Source organism: Vigna radiata, chromosome 5 (genome assembly GCF_000741045.1).
Source record: "Vigna radiata var. radiata cultivar VC1973A chromosome 5, Vradiata_ver6, whole genome shotgun sequence".
Classification (NCBI taxonomy): domain Eukaryota; kingdom Viridiplantae; phylum Streptophyta; class Magnoliopsida; order Fabales; family Fabaceae; genus Vigna; species Vigna radiata.
Window position 1 is genome coordinate 35,708,777 of NC_028355.1, and position 15,721 is coordinate 35,724,497.

At 31.0% G+C, this 15,721-nt stretch overlaps 1 protein-coding gene and 1 non-coding gene across 2 annotated transcripts; both read right to left on the reverse strand.

The window, feature by feature from the left end:
* Positions 1 to 5,975: 5,975 nt before the first annotated feature.
* Positions 5,976 to 6,057, reverse strand: TRNAS-AGA. Its single transcript has one exon. It is a non-coding gene; the product is annotated as a tRNA-Ser (tRNA).
* Positions 6,058 to 7,402: 1,345 nt separating this feature from the next.
* On the reverse strand, positions 7,403 to 12,659 carry LOC106762885 (probable beta-1,3-galactosyltransferase 14). Its single transcript, XM_014646997.2, has 7 exons — positions 12,077 to 12,659; positions 10,766 to 10,918; positions 10,604 to 10,686; positions 10,401 to 10,500; positions 8,569 to 8,682; positions 8,303 to 8,445; positions 7,403 to 7,720 (listed from the first exon to the last, which is right to left on the reverse strand). The coding sequence occupies exons 1-7, from the start codon at positions 12,334 to 12,336 to the stop codon at positions 7,635 to 7,637; spliced, it is 939 nt and encodes a 312-aa protein (XP_014502483.1). The 5' UTR covers positions 12,337 to 12,659; the 3' UTR covers positions 7,403 to 7,634.
* Between the last annotated feature and the right edge of the window lie 3,062 nt (positions 12,660 to 15,721).

Genomic DNA, 15,721 nt, shown 5'->3' on the forward strand with positions numbered 1-15,721 from the left:
TGAATTCCTCATATGTTTTGAAATTACAACGACTAGGATTAATTAATATGCATGATAAACAGAGTAGTAAATGTGATATATCTGTAGCCTTGCTTACTGCATGTTTTTTACAAAATAGAATACCCCATAAGAAAACCGGTAAAACTCCTTATGAGTTGTGGAAAGGTTACCAACCTAATCTTAAATATCTAAGAGTGTGGGGGTGTCTAGCTAAGGTAATGTTACTTGATCCTAAGAAAAGGAAAATAGGCTCGAAAACCGCAGATTGCATGTTCTTAGGTTATGTTGAACATAGTGTTTCCTATAGGTTTCTAGTTGTTAAAAGTAACATACTTGAGAGAAATTCTATAATGGAGACGAAAAATGCTGATTTTTTTGAACATGTGTTTCCTTTAAAGGTTAGTTAAATGTCTTAACCTGTTGATGATAATAATAATAGTGATACCATGAATGAAGATTTAAGAAGAAGTAAAAGACAGAGAAAGAAAACTTCCTTTGGAGATGACTTTTATACTTATCTTATTGATAGTGATCCAACAAGCTTTGTAGAAGCTACTAGTGCTCCTGATGCAAAACAGTGGGATAAGGCCATTAGGACTGAAATTGAATCAATTCAGAAAAATAATACTTGGACTTTAGTATATTTGGCCAAAGGAGAAAAACCCATTGGTTGTAAGTGGATCTTTAAGAAGAAATATCACCCTAATGGATCCATAGAGAAATATAAGGCAAGATTAGTAGCAAAAGGATTTACTTAAAAACCCAACATAGATTACTTTGATACTTTTGCTCCTGTGACTAGGATTTCCTCTATCCGAGTGTTGTTAGCTCTAGCAGCAATCCATAAACTAGTGATACATCAGATGGATGTTAAAATAGCCTTTTTGAATGGTGATTTAGAGGAGGAAATTTATATGACTCAACCTGAAGGGTGTGCTATACCTGGTCAAGAGGATAAAGTTTGTAAACTCTTAAAATCCTTGTATGGGTCGAAACAAGCACCAAAACAATGACATGAAAAACTTGATAATGTGTTATTTTGTGATGGTTTTTCACCTAATGATACTGATAAATGTGTGCACTCTAAATCTGAAAATGGTGATAGTGTCATTATATGCTTGTATGTGGATGACATGTTAATATTTGGTACATGCAATGAGATTGTCGCTAGAACTAAATTGTTTCTACGATCAAAATTTGAAATGAAAGACATGGGTGAAGCGAATGTGATTTTAGGTATTAGAATCATAAGGAAGAGAGATAGTATATTACTATCTCAAGGACAATACATTGAGAAACTTCTTAAGAAGTTTGAGTTTTATGACTTAAAACCAGTGAGTACCCCTTATGATGTTAATTCTAATTTAATGAAAAATAGAGGAGAATCATTATCTTAGCCCCAACATGTCCAGATAATTGGGAGCTTGTTGAGACTTTGGCAAGCGTACCAAGTCGTACAAGTAGTAAAACCGGTAAGACCGGATATCGTTTCCCAAGAGACTTCGGTATTACTTTACTATCGTATAATTACTAACTACTTTAAGCTAAAGAATGGTTTTCTTTAATGTGAATTTGTGCATTGAAAGTAAATATGATGCAAAAGTTAAAGGGTTGGAATTCTTGGGACCAAAACACTAGAAAATGAAATGATTGATGATGATATGGAATGGATATGTTGGAGAATGATTTCAACTAAGACCCTCCTATGCAAATGCACTATACCACTCTTCTTCATTAACTTGCTCTTGTCAACTAGCTAAGTTACTCAAACCCAATCCCTTGGTGAGAAAGCCTAGGTTCACTTGTTACATCCCAATCCCTTGGCAACCTAACAAGTTCACCCGCATTAAGAAAAGAAGTTTAAGACAACTAAAGGTCCTAGCTCTATCCCTAGACACTATTTCCCTTAGGTGTTTAGTCTAGTTCAAGGTTCACACAATATTTCCCAACATTAAGAAAACCCTAAAATCATGCCATGGTTGATCAAGTCATAACAAGCATTGAGCAAAAGACATAAACACCAACAAGTAATGAAAGAATCATTTTTCCATTTAAAACAAGTGCATTTACAAATGAGGTTCTTAGTTTACATCATTGTCCAACAAAATGAACTTAGCTCTCCATTATAATGGAGAGCTTAAGCTTACAATGGAAGGAAATGGTGAAGATGAAGACCCAAGGAGAAGGAAAGGAGAGCTCCCATAGTCCAAAACCAGCTCCAAGAGGTGCCAAAACGTCTTTCTGAGCTCCAGCCGCCAAGAAGTTGCAACCCTCGAAAATTGTGTGCCTTTTATAGGTCTAGGGTGCCAACTCAGCAAAAAGTCGTGCCCAGCGCCCTTTTCTAGGGTGCCCAGGCGCCACGAATTAAGCTCCAACAACGAGTCCAGGGGTGCCCAGTGTCCTCTGGGGCGCCCAGACGTGACAAATCAGGGAAAACAGCGAGTTAAAGGGCGCCTGGGCGTGGTCAAATGGGCAAAAATGCGAGTTAAAGGGCGTTAGGCACCTGGGCGCCACTTGTGCAGGGAAACATCTTCAAAACTTCATCTTCTAAGCTTTTCCTTGGTTCTCCACTTTCAATAGCTTAAATGCCCTTCCAAAGCAAACAAGGTTCCTACAAAATTTGAGGAATTAGTGATGAAAACTAGTGTGTATAACCTAAGCTGCATTTATTCACAAAGTTAGATTAAAAAGAGGATTAAGCGTGTTTCAAGCTTAAGGAGTGTTGATTTGACAAGAAAATTGCACCATAGATAATGGTAAAAATTAACGTTATCAACAACCCCAAACTTGAAACTTTGCTTGTCCTCAAGCAAAAAGGGGGAACAAGGCTTGGACAGATAGTTCAATTCCAATGAATCAACACTCAAGACAGATAGGATCCAATCAAACTTGCACATCATGATAAAATCAACTTTGAGAAAATGAATCTTTGACAGAGAAAATTGCAACCATGGTGCTCACAGAACAAGAATCACAAGAAAATATGTCAGGTTTTAAAAGGGATCAACAAGCATAGCAAAAGTGTTCTCAACACTAATATGAACCCTTTCCTCACCAAGGAAACTGTTTCTCTCAAGCACACTGGTGTATAAGGATGTGTGTTTCTCACTCTTACCAACACAAGGTCACACAATTCAACTTTGCCTTTCATTTCTACCACAATGAATACATTCACCAGCAAGTTTGCATCACAAGGACTTTCAAGGCTTGTATTTTGGTTGGGCTAAGAAAGAATTTTGGTTTTTTCTAGATACAAAACACCTTTAGCTAAGAGAGCATTCAAATCAGCAATTCAACATCATACTCTTCTTAACTTCAAACAATTACAACTAATTTTCAATTCTCTTTCCAACTTTTCATCTATTGATTCTTTTTCTTGATCTTGTTCCTTTTTCTTTTTTTTCTTCTTTTTCTTCGCATTTTTCTTTTTGCTTTTCTTGTCATTTTCTTTTTGTAACCTCAACCACCTCAAACTTAAACCATTTTCCTTTACTAAAATGAATGCTCTACTTAACTCAAGGTAAGGAGGTCAAAATTTTCAATATTGGTCTAAAGTTTCAAAAATGGGATCAATGTTTCTTCCAGGTTCACAGGGTTACAAAAGTTCTCGGGTTCAAAACATCGACAAGATAGAAGAACAAGATGACCTTAATAACATGAAACAAGCAAGTAAATGATTCACATAGAGACAATCAGGTAAAATCAATTGAAATTCCAAAGAAAATTGTAATATTGTTTAGATTAAAAAATAAATGATGTAATTTGAGTAAATTTAAAATAAAAATGTATGAAAGTTAGAGAATATTTAATTGATGACATATTAAAAAAATTGTTTTAATAGATAAAAATATATTATTAACATTTTATCCTTAAGAGAAAGGTGATATAAATTTAAATAAAGTGGCCTTCGTTCTCACAATACTTTTAACAGTGTCATCCATGGAATCATGGTTTATTTTTCATAATGATTGTTCCTTCTCTGACAAAATATCATTTTTTTCAAAACCTAGGTTGTTGTTTCTGCTGGTAGTGCTGTCTGAATCACCATCTATACACATTCTATTATATATGAAAGACAATTAGTACAGTAATCATATAACATTGTCTTGATATAATTATGGTTCAGAATATAAGTATAACATTATAATTGAACTTAAATATTATTGATGTTCGTGTCTTTTCGGTAAATCTTCTCCTCTTATAAATCTATCAAGATTTTCTTTCATCACCCAAGTTTTCAAATTTAAAACAATACAAAATTTTATGTCATTGACTAGTTTGAAATTTTATTCTCCTAAAAGAAAAGTTACTTTTATTTTCTTTCTTTTGGTAAAAGGTGTTTTCCGAATCTAGAAAGCTAAATTATCTATTATTAACTCTGTCTTGATCCCACTTTGTTGTCTTGATCATGTCTAACCTAAGTAACACAAGTAAATAAATTATCTGTTACACTGTTATGTTTTTTCTTGCACATTCATACAAATTTTTTAAATAATTTGATTTTTTTAGTTTAAACTTTTTTTTGTCCCTAAGTTAAGTTCTGATGGTTAGTTTAGTTTCCGTTTTTTAAAATGTCAACTTTTAGTCCCTATGATATGAAAAATGTATCAAATTAGTCCTCATGACAACACTTAATGAACAATAAATCACAAGTTTTCATATCTAGGTATTCAATATTTTGTGATTTGTTAACAGAAGGTGTTATGAACAACAAATCACTTAATAAAAAGCTTGTGATTTGATACATTTTTTAGATCATAGAAACTAAAGTTGACATTTTTAAAAACAAAAACTAAACTGAACATCAGAACTTAACTTAGAGACAAAAAAAGGTTTAAACATTTTTTTAACTAGTTTCTCGTAACCATATATATATATATATAATGGTAAAAAAACAAATAGTACAGCAAGAACTATTCATTCAGAGCCACCCATGCTTCAATTATTATTCTTTTTTCATGTCAAATCAGATTAACATAGCTTTAGTTTTATGACAAAATTATGCCAATAATATTACCCCTCGACTGAAAGGTTCTCATTTTAGTTTCTATGGAAATAAGAAAATGTATAATTAGTATCACTTCATTTACAATTTTGTTCAAATTGTTAATTTGCTTTCTGAAAAAGCATTTAATTATTTCTTAAGAACAAGTTTTTTAAATATATATACACGTTATTATAAGTTTAATTAAATTTAAGTTTTTTTAATTAAAATTTTACCTAAAATTTGACACATTAATCGATTATAACATTTTTTATTTGTGTTTATATTCTATGTTGATTTGATTTTGTTGTCAATTACAATAGATATTTGATTTGGCTAATGGGTAGCCATAGAACATAGGTCTAAGGGTAGGAAGTAGGAAGTAGGAGATGTGTGAGGTACACGTCAGCAGGAAGCAAGTTCACTATTGTTTTTACTTATTGGATGGGCCACATGGGTCCCTCTGTATCCTCATCCGTTGCAAGCCATTCCCGAATTAGGACAATGGCCCAGAATGATTGACTTTTGATGGCCCAATAATGGGTCCATGATTGGAGGCCCATATTACGAATCTTGCCAAGTACTCTTAAACTCACTCTCACTCCATTCATTGGAAGAATGGTTCCTAAATAAGATCATAATATTAATATATTAAAATAAAATCAACAAGTTTGACTTCAAAGTAAGGTAAAATGTGATTTGTACCTTTTTTTTATTTTATTATTATTTATTTAGGAAAGAAAATTGTGAAAAATTGATTTATAAGTTAATGGGGTCCAATTTCTTTTGATTTAGGCACACCCATTCTTTCTGCCAATAATATTCATTCATTTGTCACTTATTGTTTCTTTTTTCTTTTTTATTTTTTCCCTTTAGGAACAACATGGAGGGGTTAGCCACAAACGTTGACAAATCATTTAGTTTTTTTTTTTCTCTATATTATTAATTAGGTTACTTTTTTAAAACAATGATTTATGCAAAATTGTTTAAGCGTGAACAGCAGGATTCGAACCTGCGCGGGCAGAGCCCACATGATTTCTAGTCATGCCCGATAACCACTCCGGCATGTCCACCACATTTGAATTTAAAAAATTAAATTTACTACTTAAAATAATTATAAATGTTGCATGTAAGTGATATCATTTAAATGTATGAGTGCTAAACTTTTCAGAATGTACAAAAACTTTAATCGGAAAACAACGAAGAATTTTTTATTCACTGTCCGTAATAAATCTATTATTTACTGTTGTGAATTAGGGTTAAGATGAGTTTAAACGTGTGAGCTAATTCAATTTAACAACTTCAAATAGAAGACGGTCTTCTAGGGTCTATTGTTTTAAGCTAACCAAGGATTTTGACAACTTTAATAAGCTTTTTGTTTTCTTGCCTTAACTTTAAAACTGGTGGGAGACATTTATCTTATGTTAAAGAAGATCAAGTTGGTGTTTTTTTATGATGGATTAAATAAGTTTGAATATGAATTAAGCTATAATTCACCCAAAAACAATAATTTCATATATTTTTTATTACAATTATTTATTATTTTTAATTATGTAGATTAGTAATTTGATTTTTTTTTTAAACAATAAAAGATATTGTTTGAATAATATTTGAATAGTTTAATATTTAATTTATTTATTTATTAAATTATATATATTGCATTTTAATTTTTAAATATTGTTTTTATAATAATGTTTAGTAAAACATGTGAGTATTTTGATAAAACTGTTATGAAAATGTGAATTGAATTAATCTATTTTAATTATATTATGATAAATATCTAAAATACACGATCAATCATTTAACAACCCTGGTGCCAATGTCATATACATAATTTAGAATTGAACCTTACACATTCTCTCTATTTAGAGCATGAATACGTTTAACCAGTATGGTAGACGATTTCATCAAAATAACTTTATTTAGTATAGAATTTTATTTTAATAATTTTATCTTGTCTTTATAAATTAATTTATTAGCAACTAGCTATTTGTCTTCTTTTTCATTTACATAATTTTCATATATCATATCTTTCTCATGAATTATGCCAATTTTTTTATCATATAGTATTATCAAAGGCATTGCTAATTAGAATCTTGTTTGATGTAACAACTGAAGAGACAAATGTTAGTATTAGTGTAAAAAAATTGCAATGAAAATGGAGATTGCTATAAAAACAGGTAGTTCATGATCCATTTATATATGGTAGGTTACACTATTGTGGTGTCATTATGTCTTATTTTTCTCATCAGGATTCATAGTTTAATTCCACGGATGAATTTATGAACATTTTCCTGTTAGATTACCATGCGTACCAGTAAACTAAAACCAATGTTTGTTAATGTAAGTTAAAATTAATTTATGTATAAGTTAATTTCTAGATTGTCTCGTAATCTTAAAAAAAATGAAATTAGTGAATTTAATGGTATGTAAAGTGTACCTACTAGCTTTGTGTGGTTTATAAAAACTACAAAGCCTTCTTCCCTAAAGAAGGTAGAAAGAAAATTTAAGAGAAATTTGAATGAAAAAATAAGATACATTAAAGTCTCTAGACATGAAGAAATATGAATGAATCAGAAAGAGAAAGATGATGAATGAATAGAAAGGGATTGCAATGGCAGCAGTAAAACATTAACTATTCTCACAAAAACTATTCATCAGAGTCCAAAGTTGGACTCTTAGCACAACTTTCTTGCTGATGGAGTTCCAACATTCTCTTTTCTGGATTACAGAGACCTATACAACAATCCCGGATCATTAGATAAAATATTTTATTTTGAAATGCAACTTCATCTTATATTGTGTACAGTTTAATCTTGATAGTGTATTAAAGTTTTGCTTTTAAGTAATTTTGAATATGACTATTTAAAGGGTTAAGAATTCGAGTATGAATTGAAAGTCCCAAAGTAGAAATATGAAAAAGTTGAGTTGTATATATGAAAAACAAGATCCAAAATCATAAAACTTTAAGATTTTATGTTAGAAGTGGTGTAAATTGTTGAAAGTTCTACATTGACTAAAGGTAAAACCTTAAAGTTCATTTCTTAATATGATATCAAAGTCATTGTTAAAGCGTATTGTAACAAGATTTATTATTTGTTGGACGTATTGTTCCATCCCTATCAAGCTTCTATCGGATCAGCCATTAATATCCATTCTTACATTCTAGTCGGTTTGATTTAAGAAATTGAATTAGACTTAAAATTCATTTCTTAACATAACTTCAATCTTCTCGTTCTCGTTCTATAAGAGTAAAAAGCTTTTTNAAGAGAATATGATAGAATTAAAAGGTTATGAAAAAAAAGGTGAAAAAGGAACCTGAACACTTGGGAATATCCCACACAGCAATTGATGTGGAGGTACACTCTGGAGCACAGAGTTCACGACTATTCTCATGGTTGACATTCATTGCAAGCATCCAAGCTCCAATTGTAACATCCTCATTGCTGAACATCCGGAAACTGTGATAAGGTACAAACATTATGTTCATTACAAAACCAGATCNTTAAAAATATGAAAACTAATCCTAATAAGAGACAATTATCCCAAAATACTATAGGGAAGTTCTTCATAATGGAACATGCCTGTTATTCTTAAGCGCTACCAAGCTTGATACGACATCGGCAGAGAGAGCATATATAGGACCATAAGCATGAAGAAAATATTCCTTTCCAAGTAAATTAGATAGTGGCTCATACCTGCAAGATTTATCAAACATTACATAACATTTGATCCTCAAGCTTACATTTGCATGGTTGGAAGAGGTGAAGAGACCAAAAGAAAGAAAATACAAAACAATGAGAATTTGAATGATTATATCCTTCCTTGTGAGTGGATGTTTAAGGCTGTCATAAACTATTTAAAATATTCATAGAAATAAATAACTGAGGATCTGATAGGATACTAATTTATTTTCTCAAATTCATTTATCAATACATGGGAAGCTTATTTAAGACATTCCCTTTTCTAAATCCTCAAAACATGCACTAAAAATCAATGTTAAAAATCCATTCCCCTAGGAAAATGGTGGTTAAAATAATTTTCTACTCAGTATACTTTACAGTTCACACTGCAGTAAAAGGAGGACGTCAAGATAACAAAATAAAAGGATAATAATATGATAATGTATAATCACATTTAATGTTTGGTGCATACAAGATAACAAACTAAATAATGTTAGGATGTTTAAATGACAATTTTTACTGAAATTACACACAATTTTCAAAAAAATTACTTTTAATTTAATTTTTTTATAAATTATGAAAATTATTTAAAAAATTAACTAAATTATACAAAATTATATATAACTATTTTTATATTATGAAAAGTATACAAGATATTAAAACTATAAATAAATAATATCTTAAAAAACATTTAAATAATTTTATTTAATTTAATATTCTAATAAATAATTTCCTTCGAATTTATGTATCACATTAACTATAAATTTAGTTAAATAAAAAATTATGATATAAATTATCGTAAAAAATAATATTAAATAATTATACGAAATTTCATTTAGTTACATAGTTACTTTTTCTTAAAATTATAAATAAATTGTTTAAGTTTTGTAAAATTAGTATTATGATGTAAGTATTTTTCTTTAAAATATATTCGAATAACAAGAGATTATTTTTATATTTTAATTATCATCATAATTTAAATTTATGAGTGAATATTTCATATATATAGAGAGAGAGGCAGATAGAGTTTATCTTATTTGTTAAACCAAATACAACTTCTCCTTGAGATACAAAATACACTACAATGACATGATAGGATAGCTGATAAAAACAATACTGTCATATCATGCTGACACAACAAACATCAAATTACAATATGATAGAACAGTTATCATATTTTATCCTGTTCATAAAATGGGTCCTGAGGAATAAAAGGACAATGGAATTTATGTTGTCTAATTAGTTATTGCTGAATGTTACAGGACAGTACACTATTTGGTGTGACAATTATTTGAGTGGTCTCCATTGTTTGTAACACAGTTATCTACTTGTGGTGAGAGTTATTTGTGTATAAATATATAGAGAAGTGGTCAGTAATATGTTCATTATGAGGTAGTGGATTGTTTCTGCAGTGTTTGAGGGAGGAAAAATCCTTGTTAGGAGGAAATAATTAGCAGAAGTTAGATTTTAAGTGTTCAAACTCTTGAGCCTAACACTCTCCTATCTGCTTCAAGAAAAGTCATGTCCCCAAAACAAAAAACGAAGAAAGAAAACTACATTTAGAACTAGTCAGAATTTGATTTTTCAAAGTAGTTCAGGATGATGCATGAAATTAAAACTTACTTCTGCTTGCAAGGTGAAAGGTACAGGGTAGGGGAAATTAAACCAATACATGATAAAGTGATAAACTTAAAAAGTGGAGACAAAATATAGTTAATCTAGACAGAACTAACCATTTTAGTTTAGGATCAGTGAAAACAGGGCCTTTTTTCATGCATCCTATGTAAGTCTGAGGGTGAGATCGCTCTTTTGCCAACAGTAATGAAAGACGGTCTGACAGAAAAATTAAATATGATTGCATAAGTTTTAATCATTAATCTCATAAACTAAGTTCATCACAATATTTAACAAAGTCAGGAACTGAAAGATAGGGCACCTGGCCTTAAGTATATGTCATCATCAGCTTTGACATAAAAGTCTGCCTCAAAAAGTGCATAAGCAGCTTTGAAGAAAGCTAACCTGTAATAAATGGCCAAATTCAGCTCAGCAACAAACTACAGACATAAAATTTAGCAGTTTACTAACCCTCAGAACACACGTTTTGTATGGGAGCTTACTATACTCCTCTTCTATATCCAGTAAAATGAAATCATCATATTGTGCCACTTCTTTCTGAAGTGCAGACATCTTCGATCTGTCATTCGTTCTACCAATCACAAACCTAAAAGCCAAGCCAGTGGCTTCTTCCAAGCTGCAAGAAACAAAACAAATTTGGCATATCATAATGAGTGAAGATAATTCCATTAGATCACATCACTCTCGGACAGAAACTCCTTCAAAATACCCAACAATTTGAGAGGTTCATTTCATGCATACAGCTAACCTGTGGCCTATATAACTACATCGGAGCTAAAATTCTAGAAATTATAAATTCCAAAATAGAAATAAAAATTGGCAATCTTACAGATGCCCAAAATGTATCATATTCATAAAGCAGAAACATAAACTTACCTATCTGACCATGGAAAATATACCAGTTTAGTATTAACCATTGGTCAATTTTAATGACAATTGCAGAACTTATTATTCTATTAATATAATGTAAATAGAATGGATTGTTATAAAATTAAAATCATTTCTGTAAAAGTAGATTAATTCCCCCTTCTGTCCACAAATTTTGATATGGTGGATAAATCTGAATTAGGCCACATAAATACAGATATATCTTCTATGGCTAAAACTGCAACACAACTTATGAAGACATGGAAATGACAACAACTTCAAGCAATCAAATATGTAGAAAAATATATTCATCTCTTCTTCCAGTTCATTTCTACCAAATTTCTATTATCTGTCTTTTCTTTTCTAGTTACACCAATGATTCCAAGCAACTCCTGTTTCTAAAGCAGATCAGTGATAACAGTTTAATATAAGACAATGCAAATCATTCACTTTCTCCCCCATCTCATTTCTGCCGTATTTTATCTACATTCTATTTCTTCTTTCTACCTCGTTCTATCCTCCGCTTATATATACTTTAAAATGGAGTGTTTATCAGAAAATCCAAGCAATCTCATTTCCCAAAATTAAGCAGGTCAATAACAACACTTATGCAATAAGATTACTTAAATCGTTCTCATTCCTCGTCATCTACAAATAGATACCAAAAAGCACAACACTCAGCCTAGTGGTGGAGTTGGGACAGAGGCATAAGGTAAAAGGTCAAGTCTTTCTTGTTGTTAACTTACATGCAGGATCACAAGTGCCATTCTCGAATGACAATTGAAGATTCACTTCTGCGAGTGACATTCTTTATTACCCAGATTAGCGAAGTGAATCTATACTTAAGTTTTGTCGAAAAANAAACATTGCAAAGATGAGGAAATAAATAAAGAAACAAAGGATGTACCCTTGAAGTGCATGTGGATCGGAAGGAAACCAAGTGTTCCTGAGAGATTGGCGCCTGCCCACGGATCCGAACCCGGTTTGAATGCCGACAAAGGCCATAACTTTGTGTCTGTCATGAAGCGGAGGGTCGTGTTGGGCGGTGGGGTGGTGGTCCCAAAGGACTCGAACCGATGTGGGGGTGCGGTTGGAGCAAGGAGGGCCCAATCCCAAAGGGGTCTGAGGAAAGCGAAGAAGAAAGCGGAGAGAGAGAGGAAGAGGCATGTGAGAATGAGGAAGGTGGTTCTGCGAGGGGGAGGGCGAGGGTAGAAGGATTTGGGTGAAGAAGAAGGCATGGTTTCAGGAAGGGATTCCCGGAACTGGAAGAAGCTCCGGGTGTGAGAAAATGGAGGTTTGAATCATGTGATGCGATGGGAATGGAGATTAAAGGGTATGTGGTTTTGTGAGGATGAAGATGAAAGGTGGTTCAGAGTGGGAAGATGAAGTGAAAGAAAGGGATGGTATAGTTCATGCTTGACGAGTAAGCATTTGCTAGCAGTTATCGTGTTTCTTTCTCTCATCCATCACCCAAACAACACAAATCATTTTAACGATGGACACATATTTCTATTATTCATTTTCTTCTGTTTTTTCTTATGCTTTTTTTTTCTATTGTTGTATCATGGCTTAATATTATTTTTTTTTTTGTCTCAATTTTTATCAACTTTATTTAAAATTTAAAATGGTTTTGTTTTTTTTAAAATGTTCAATGTAGTTTTTTATATCGTAATTTATGTTTAATTTAGTTCTTTTTAGTAAAGAACATTTAAATCATTAATCACAATGTCAAAGTTAGCAATTACTAAATGATGTAACCTATTTTATATTTATAGTTGCCTCTGGTCATCTTCATCCTAGCCACTTCATCATCTTCCACTTTCATTTATGATTTTAATATTTCAATGGGAGCATTTTATTAGAAAACTCAAATAAGGGTCAAGACTTTGTTCTTTTAGAATATGGGAATCCAGCCTTAGGGTCACGCAAGAGAGATTCTTTTCTTTGCTCCATTTATAGTAAGCAAAACCCAGAAACTTCAAGCTTCTTTCCCTTCCTTTCTCGCGGATGAATTGGTCTTGGGCGCCATTTTTCTCTCGTGCAAAGTTCTCACCTAGGGAGTGTTTCTTTTTCTCTTCTTTCTTTTGATTCAAGTTCGTGCAAAGGCAAGGGAACCATTCTTCTCTTCTCTGCTTCAGGCTCGTGCATCAACCTTATATGTAGAGGGTTCTCCTTCGCACAAAGGAATTTTGGTTTTCTTTTTGGGGTTTTACTGATCTTGTTTGCAAAATTGGAAATGGGGATTTAGGGTTTTTCAGTTGGGAGATTTTATGTTCTTAATCATTCAACGTTTGTGATTGAGGTTGATGGTTACGTTTTGGATTTGTCTCTAGGATTGAGAATTATGTTCTATATCTGATTATTGGTTTTTTTTTATTGCATGGAGTGGTGGCAAGGAAGGTGCAGATAGAGGTGGTTATGGATGTCATGGTGGCCGTTAATTCGATAAAAACCATAATATTAAGGGGGAGTCATTAAATATAAAGAAAAACACTTTCAAAAAACATAAATCCAAAAGTGTCCACGTCAGCCAATAAATGGCATGTCATTGACTGTTTTCTCAGCTAGACATTTAGTAATGTTATTTGGCAAAAGGACTAAATTGAACATAAATTAAGATATAAGGGACTACATTCAACATTCTAAAAAATGAGAACCAATTCAAACAAAGTTGACAAAAATTGGGACCAACAATAGTATTAAGCCTTGTATCTTTTGAAATTTCTGATTGTTTATCTTACCCACACCAAAAGTACAAAGAGTTAAACAATCTCACATAAAAAAATGTTAATGCATGAGGAAGAAATATATGTCGCAATGTGTCTGAATTTTTTTTTTATAAATGCTTCACCCATGAGTAAATATTTCATAGTAACCTCATTAGACCGTATATCTTTCTTGGTATATCGAGATAGTAGATAGAAGCATAAACTGAAACATTCTAGAGCTACAAAGATAGTTATAAAATGTTAGCGGCGCATTAATTTTATAAAAAGGTTGAAACATTTTATAGAAAATTTTAAATTATAATTAAACAGTAAGAATTTTGAAATTTTTTTATTTTTTTAATTAATTCATGTATACATTTTTCATTTTTTTGTATTCTATTTTCGTTTTGAAATTGAGATAGAGGTACTTTAACACATTTTACTAACAATAATCAATATTTCTCTCGTGTTAACAATCGATTATGGTTATTTTCCAGATTTATTTTGTAATCTTTTTTTTCGACCAACATTAATGATATATGTTTCCATTCATGTCATTTAGAATTTTTTTCTCAATGTCAATAAAATTATTTTTTTTATGATGTTACTCATAAAATATTAGTTAACGTTGTTAGATTTTAATATTTTTGAAATTATTTATCTATTCATGTAAATTAAAATTTTATTTATTTATATTTATTAAAGTTTTCTTATCCAATATATATGGGTTATTGTTTTAATATATGTCCACTATAATTTTTTTGTTGAAATTTATAATAATTATCTTTTATATTGATTATATATATAAGGTTTAAAATAATAATTTATATGTTTTTTAATTATTGAAATATTCTATCTACATATAAATATAAATGTATTTTATGTAAACTATAAAAATATAAAAAAATTGGAGTTTTATCGTAGATATGTATTTTAAAATAATAAGATCGGATTTTTTAATGTTAAAATAATTCAATAATATAAATGCAATTTCATAAATATGTCTTATTATTTAAAATATTCATCATCTCTCTAAAACTCATTCTTTGAGTTTTCTCTCCCTTCTTTCTAAGAAATCTAATTCCTGGGACATTTGTTTGACGATCAGAAGGTGCCTAGGAGATCACAGTAGTGAATTCTCCATTTTCTGCATATCAGTTTTTCATATAGAATAAGTCAGTTTATGTTCTTTTTCTGTAGTTTTCAGTTTAAGACACATGCAAAAAATATTTATCTCATATGTCATTCAACCTCTCTTGTTAGTTCCTTGTCAATTAGTGGTCCTAACAGTATACCATGATCATGATTATGTTGTTTATAGGCATAGTTAGTGTTCTTCAATTCGTGTGAGTTGTCTAAGGGTTCTATAGATTCGTTGGTCTTCAAACAGGTAAGGAAAGCTAACTTTGTCTTTAAAATTGGTCTAGAAATTCTGAGTTCGTGTTCATTGTTGGTGTGTTATGAAATTTATTGATGTATCATTTATAATATGCATTGGTTTTGGTTATTGGATGCTCTATAGATGAACATGTGGTAATTGTGTGATAATATGTTTGTTTGTGTTGATGAAAGTTGTAGTTGATTGTATTTCGTTTGAATGTTAGATGTTGAGTTAAGCAAAATCTAAGGTGAAATTGGTAATTTGTTGATATGCTGAGTTTTGTCATGTTTTTGGTTCATTTGGGAGGTTTTAACTAGTGAAAATCTAAAGTATAGGGTATGTGATGAAAATGAGGATTTAGGGTCTGTTATGAGGTCCATTATGACTTGTTCAGACCCTTAGTTTGCAAAATTCTGCATTAGAAGGTGCGAATTTGAGTTTAGGCATTTTTGAGTTGTTGAGT

What these genes read in the sequence shown, in the direction of transcription:
- LOC106762885 (XM_014646997.2), bottom strand. Translation starts at nt 12,336, where the DNA reads ATGCCTCTTCCTCTCTCTCTCCGCTTTCTTCTTCGCTTTCCTCAGACC. An exon ending in ACTGATCCTAAACTAAAATG is followed by an intron (nt 8,683 to 10,400) that starts GTTAGTTCTGTC and finishes TAAATCTTGCAG; the next exon opens with GTATGAGCCACTATCTAATT. An exon ending in GTAGCGCTTAAGAATAACAG is followed by an intron (nt 8,446 to 8,568) that starts GCATGTTCCATT and finishes ACCTTATCACAG; the next exon opens with TTTCCGGATGTTCAGCAATG.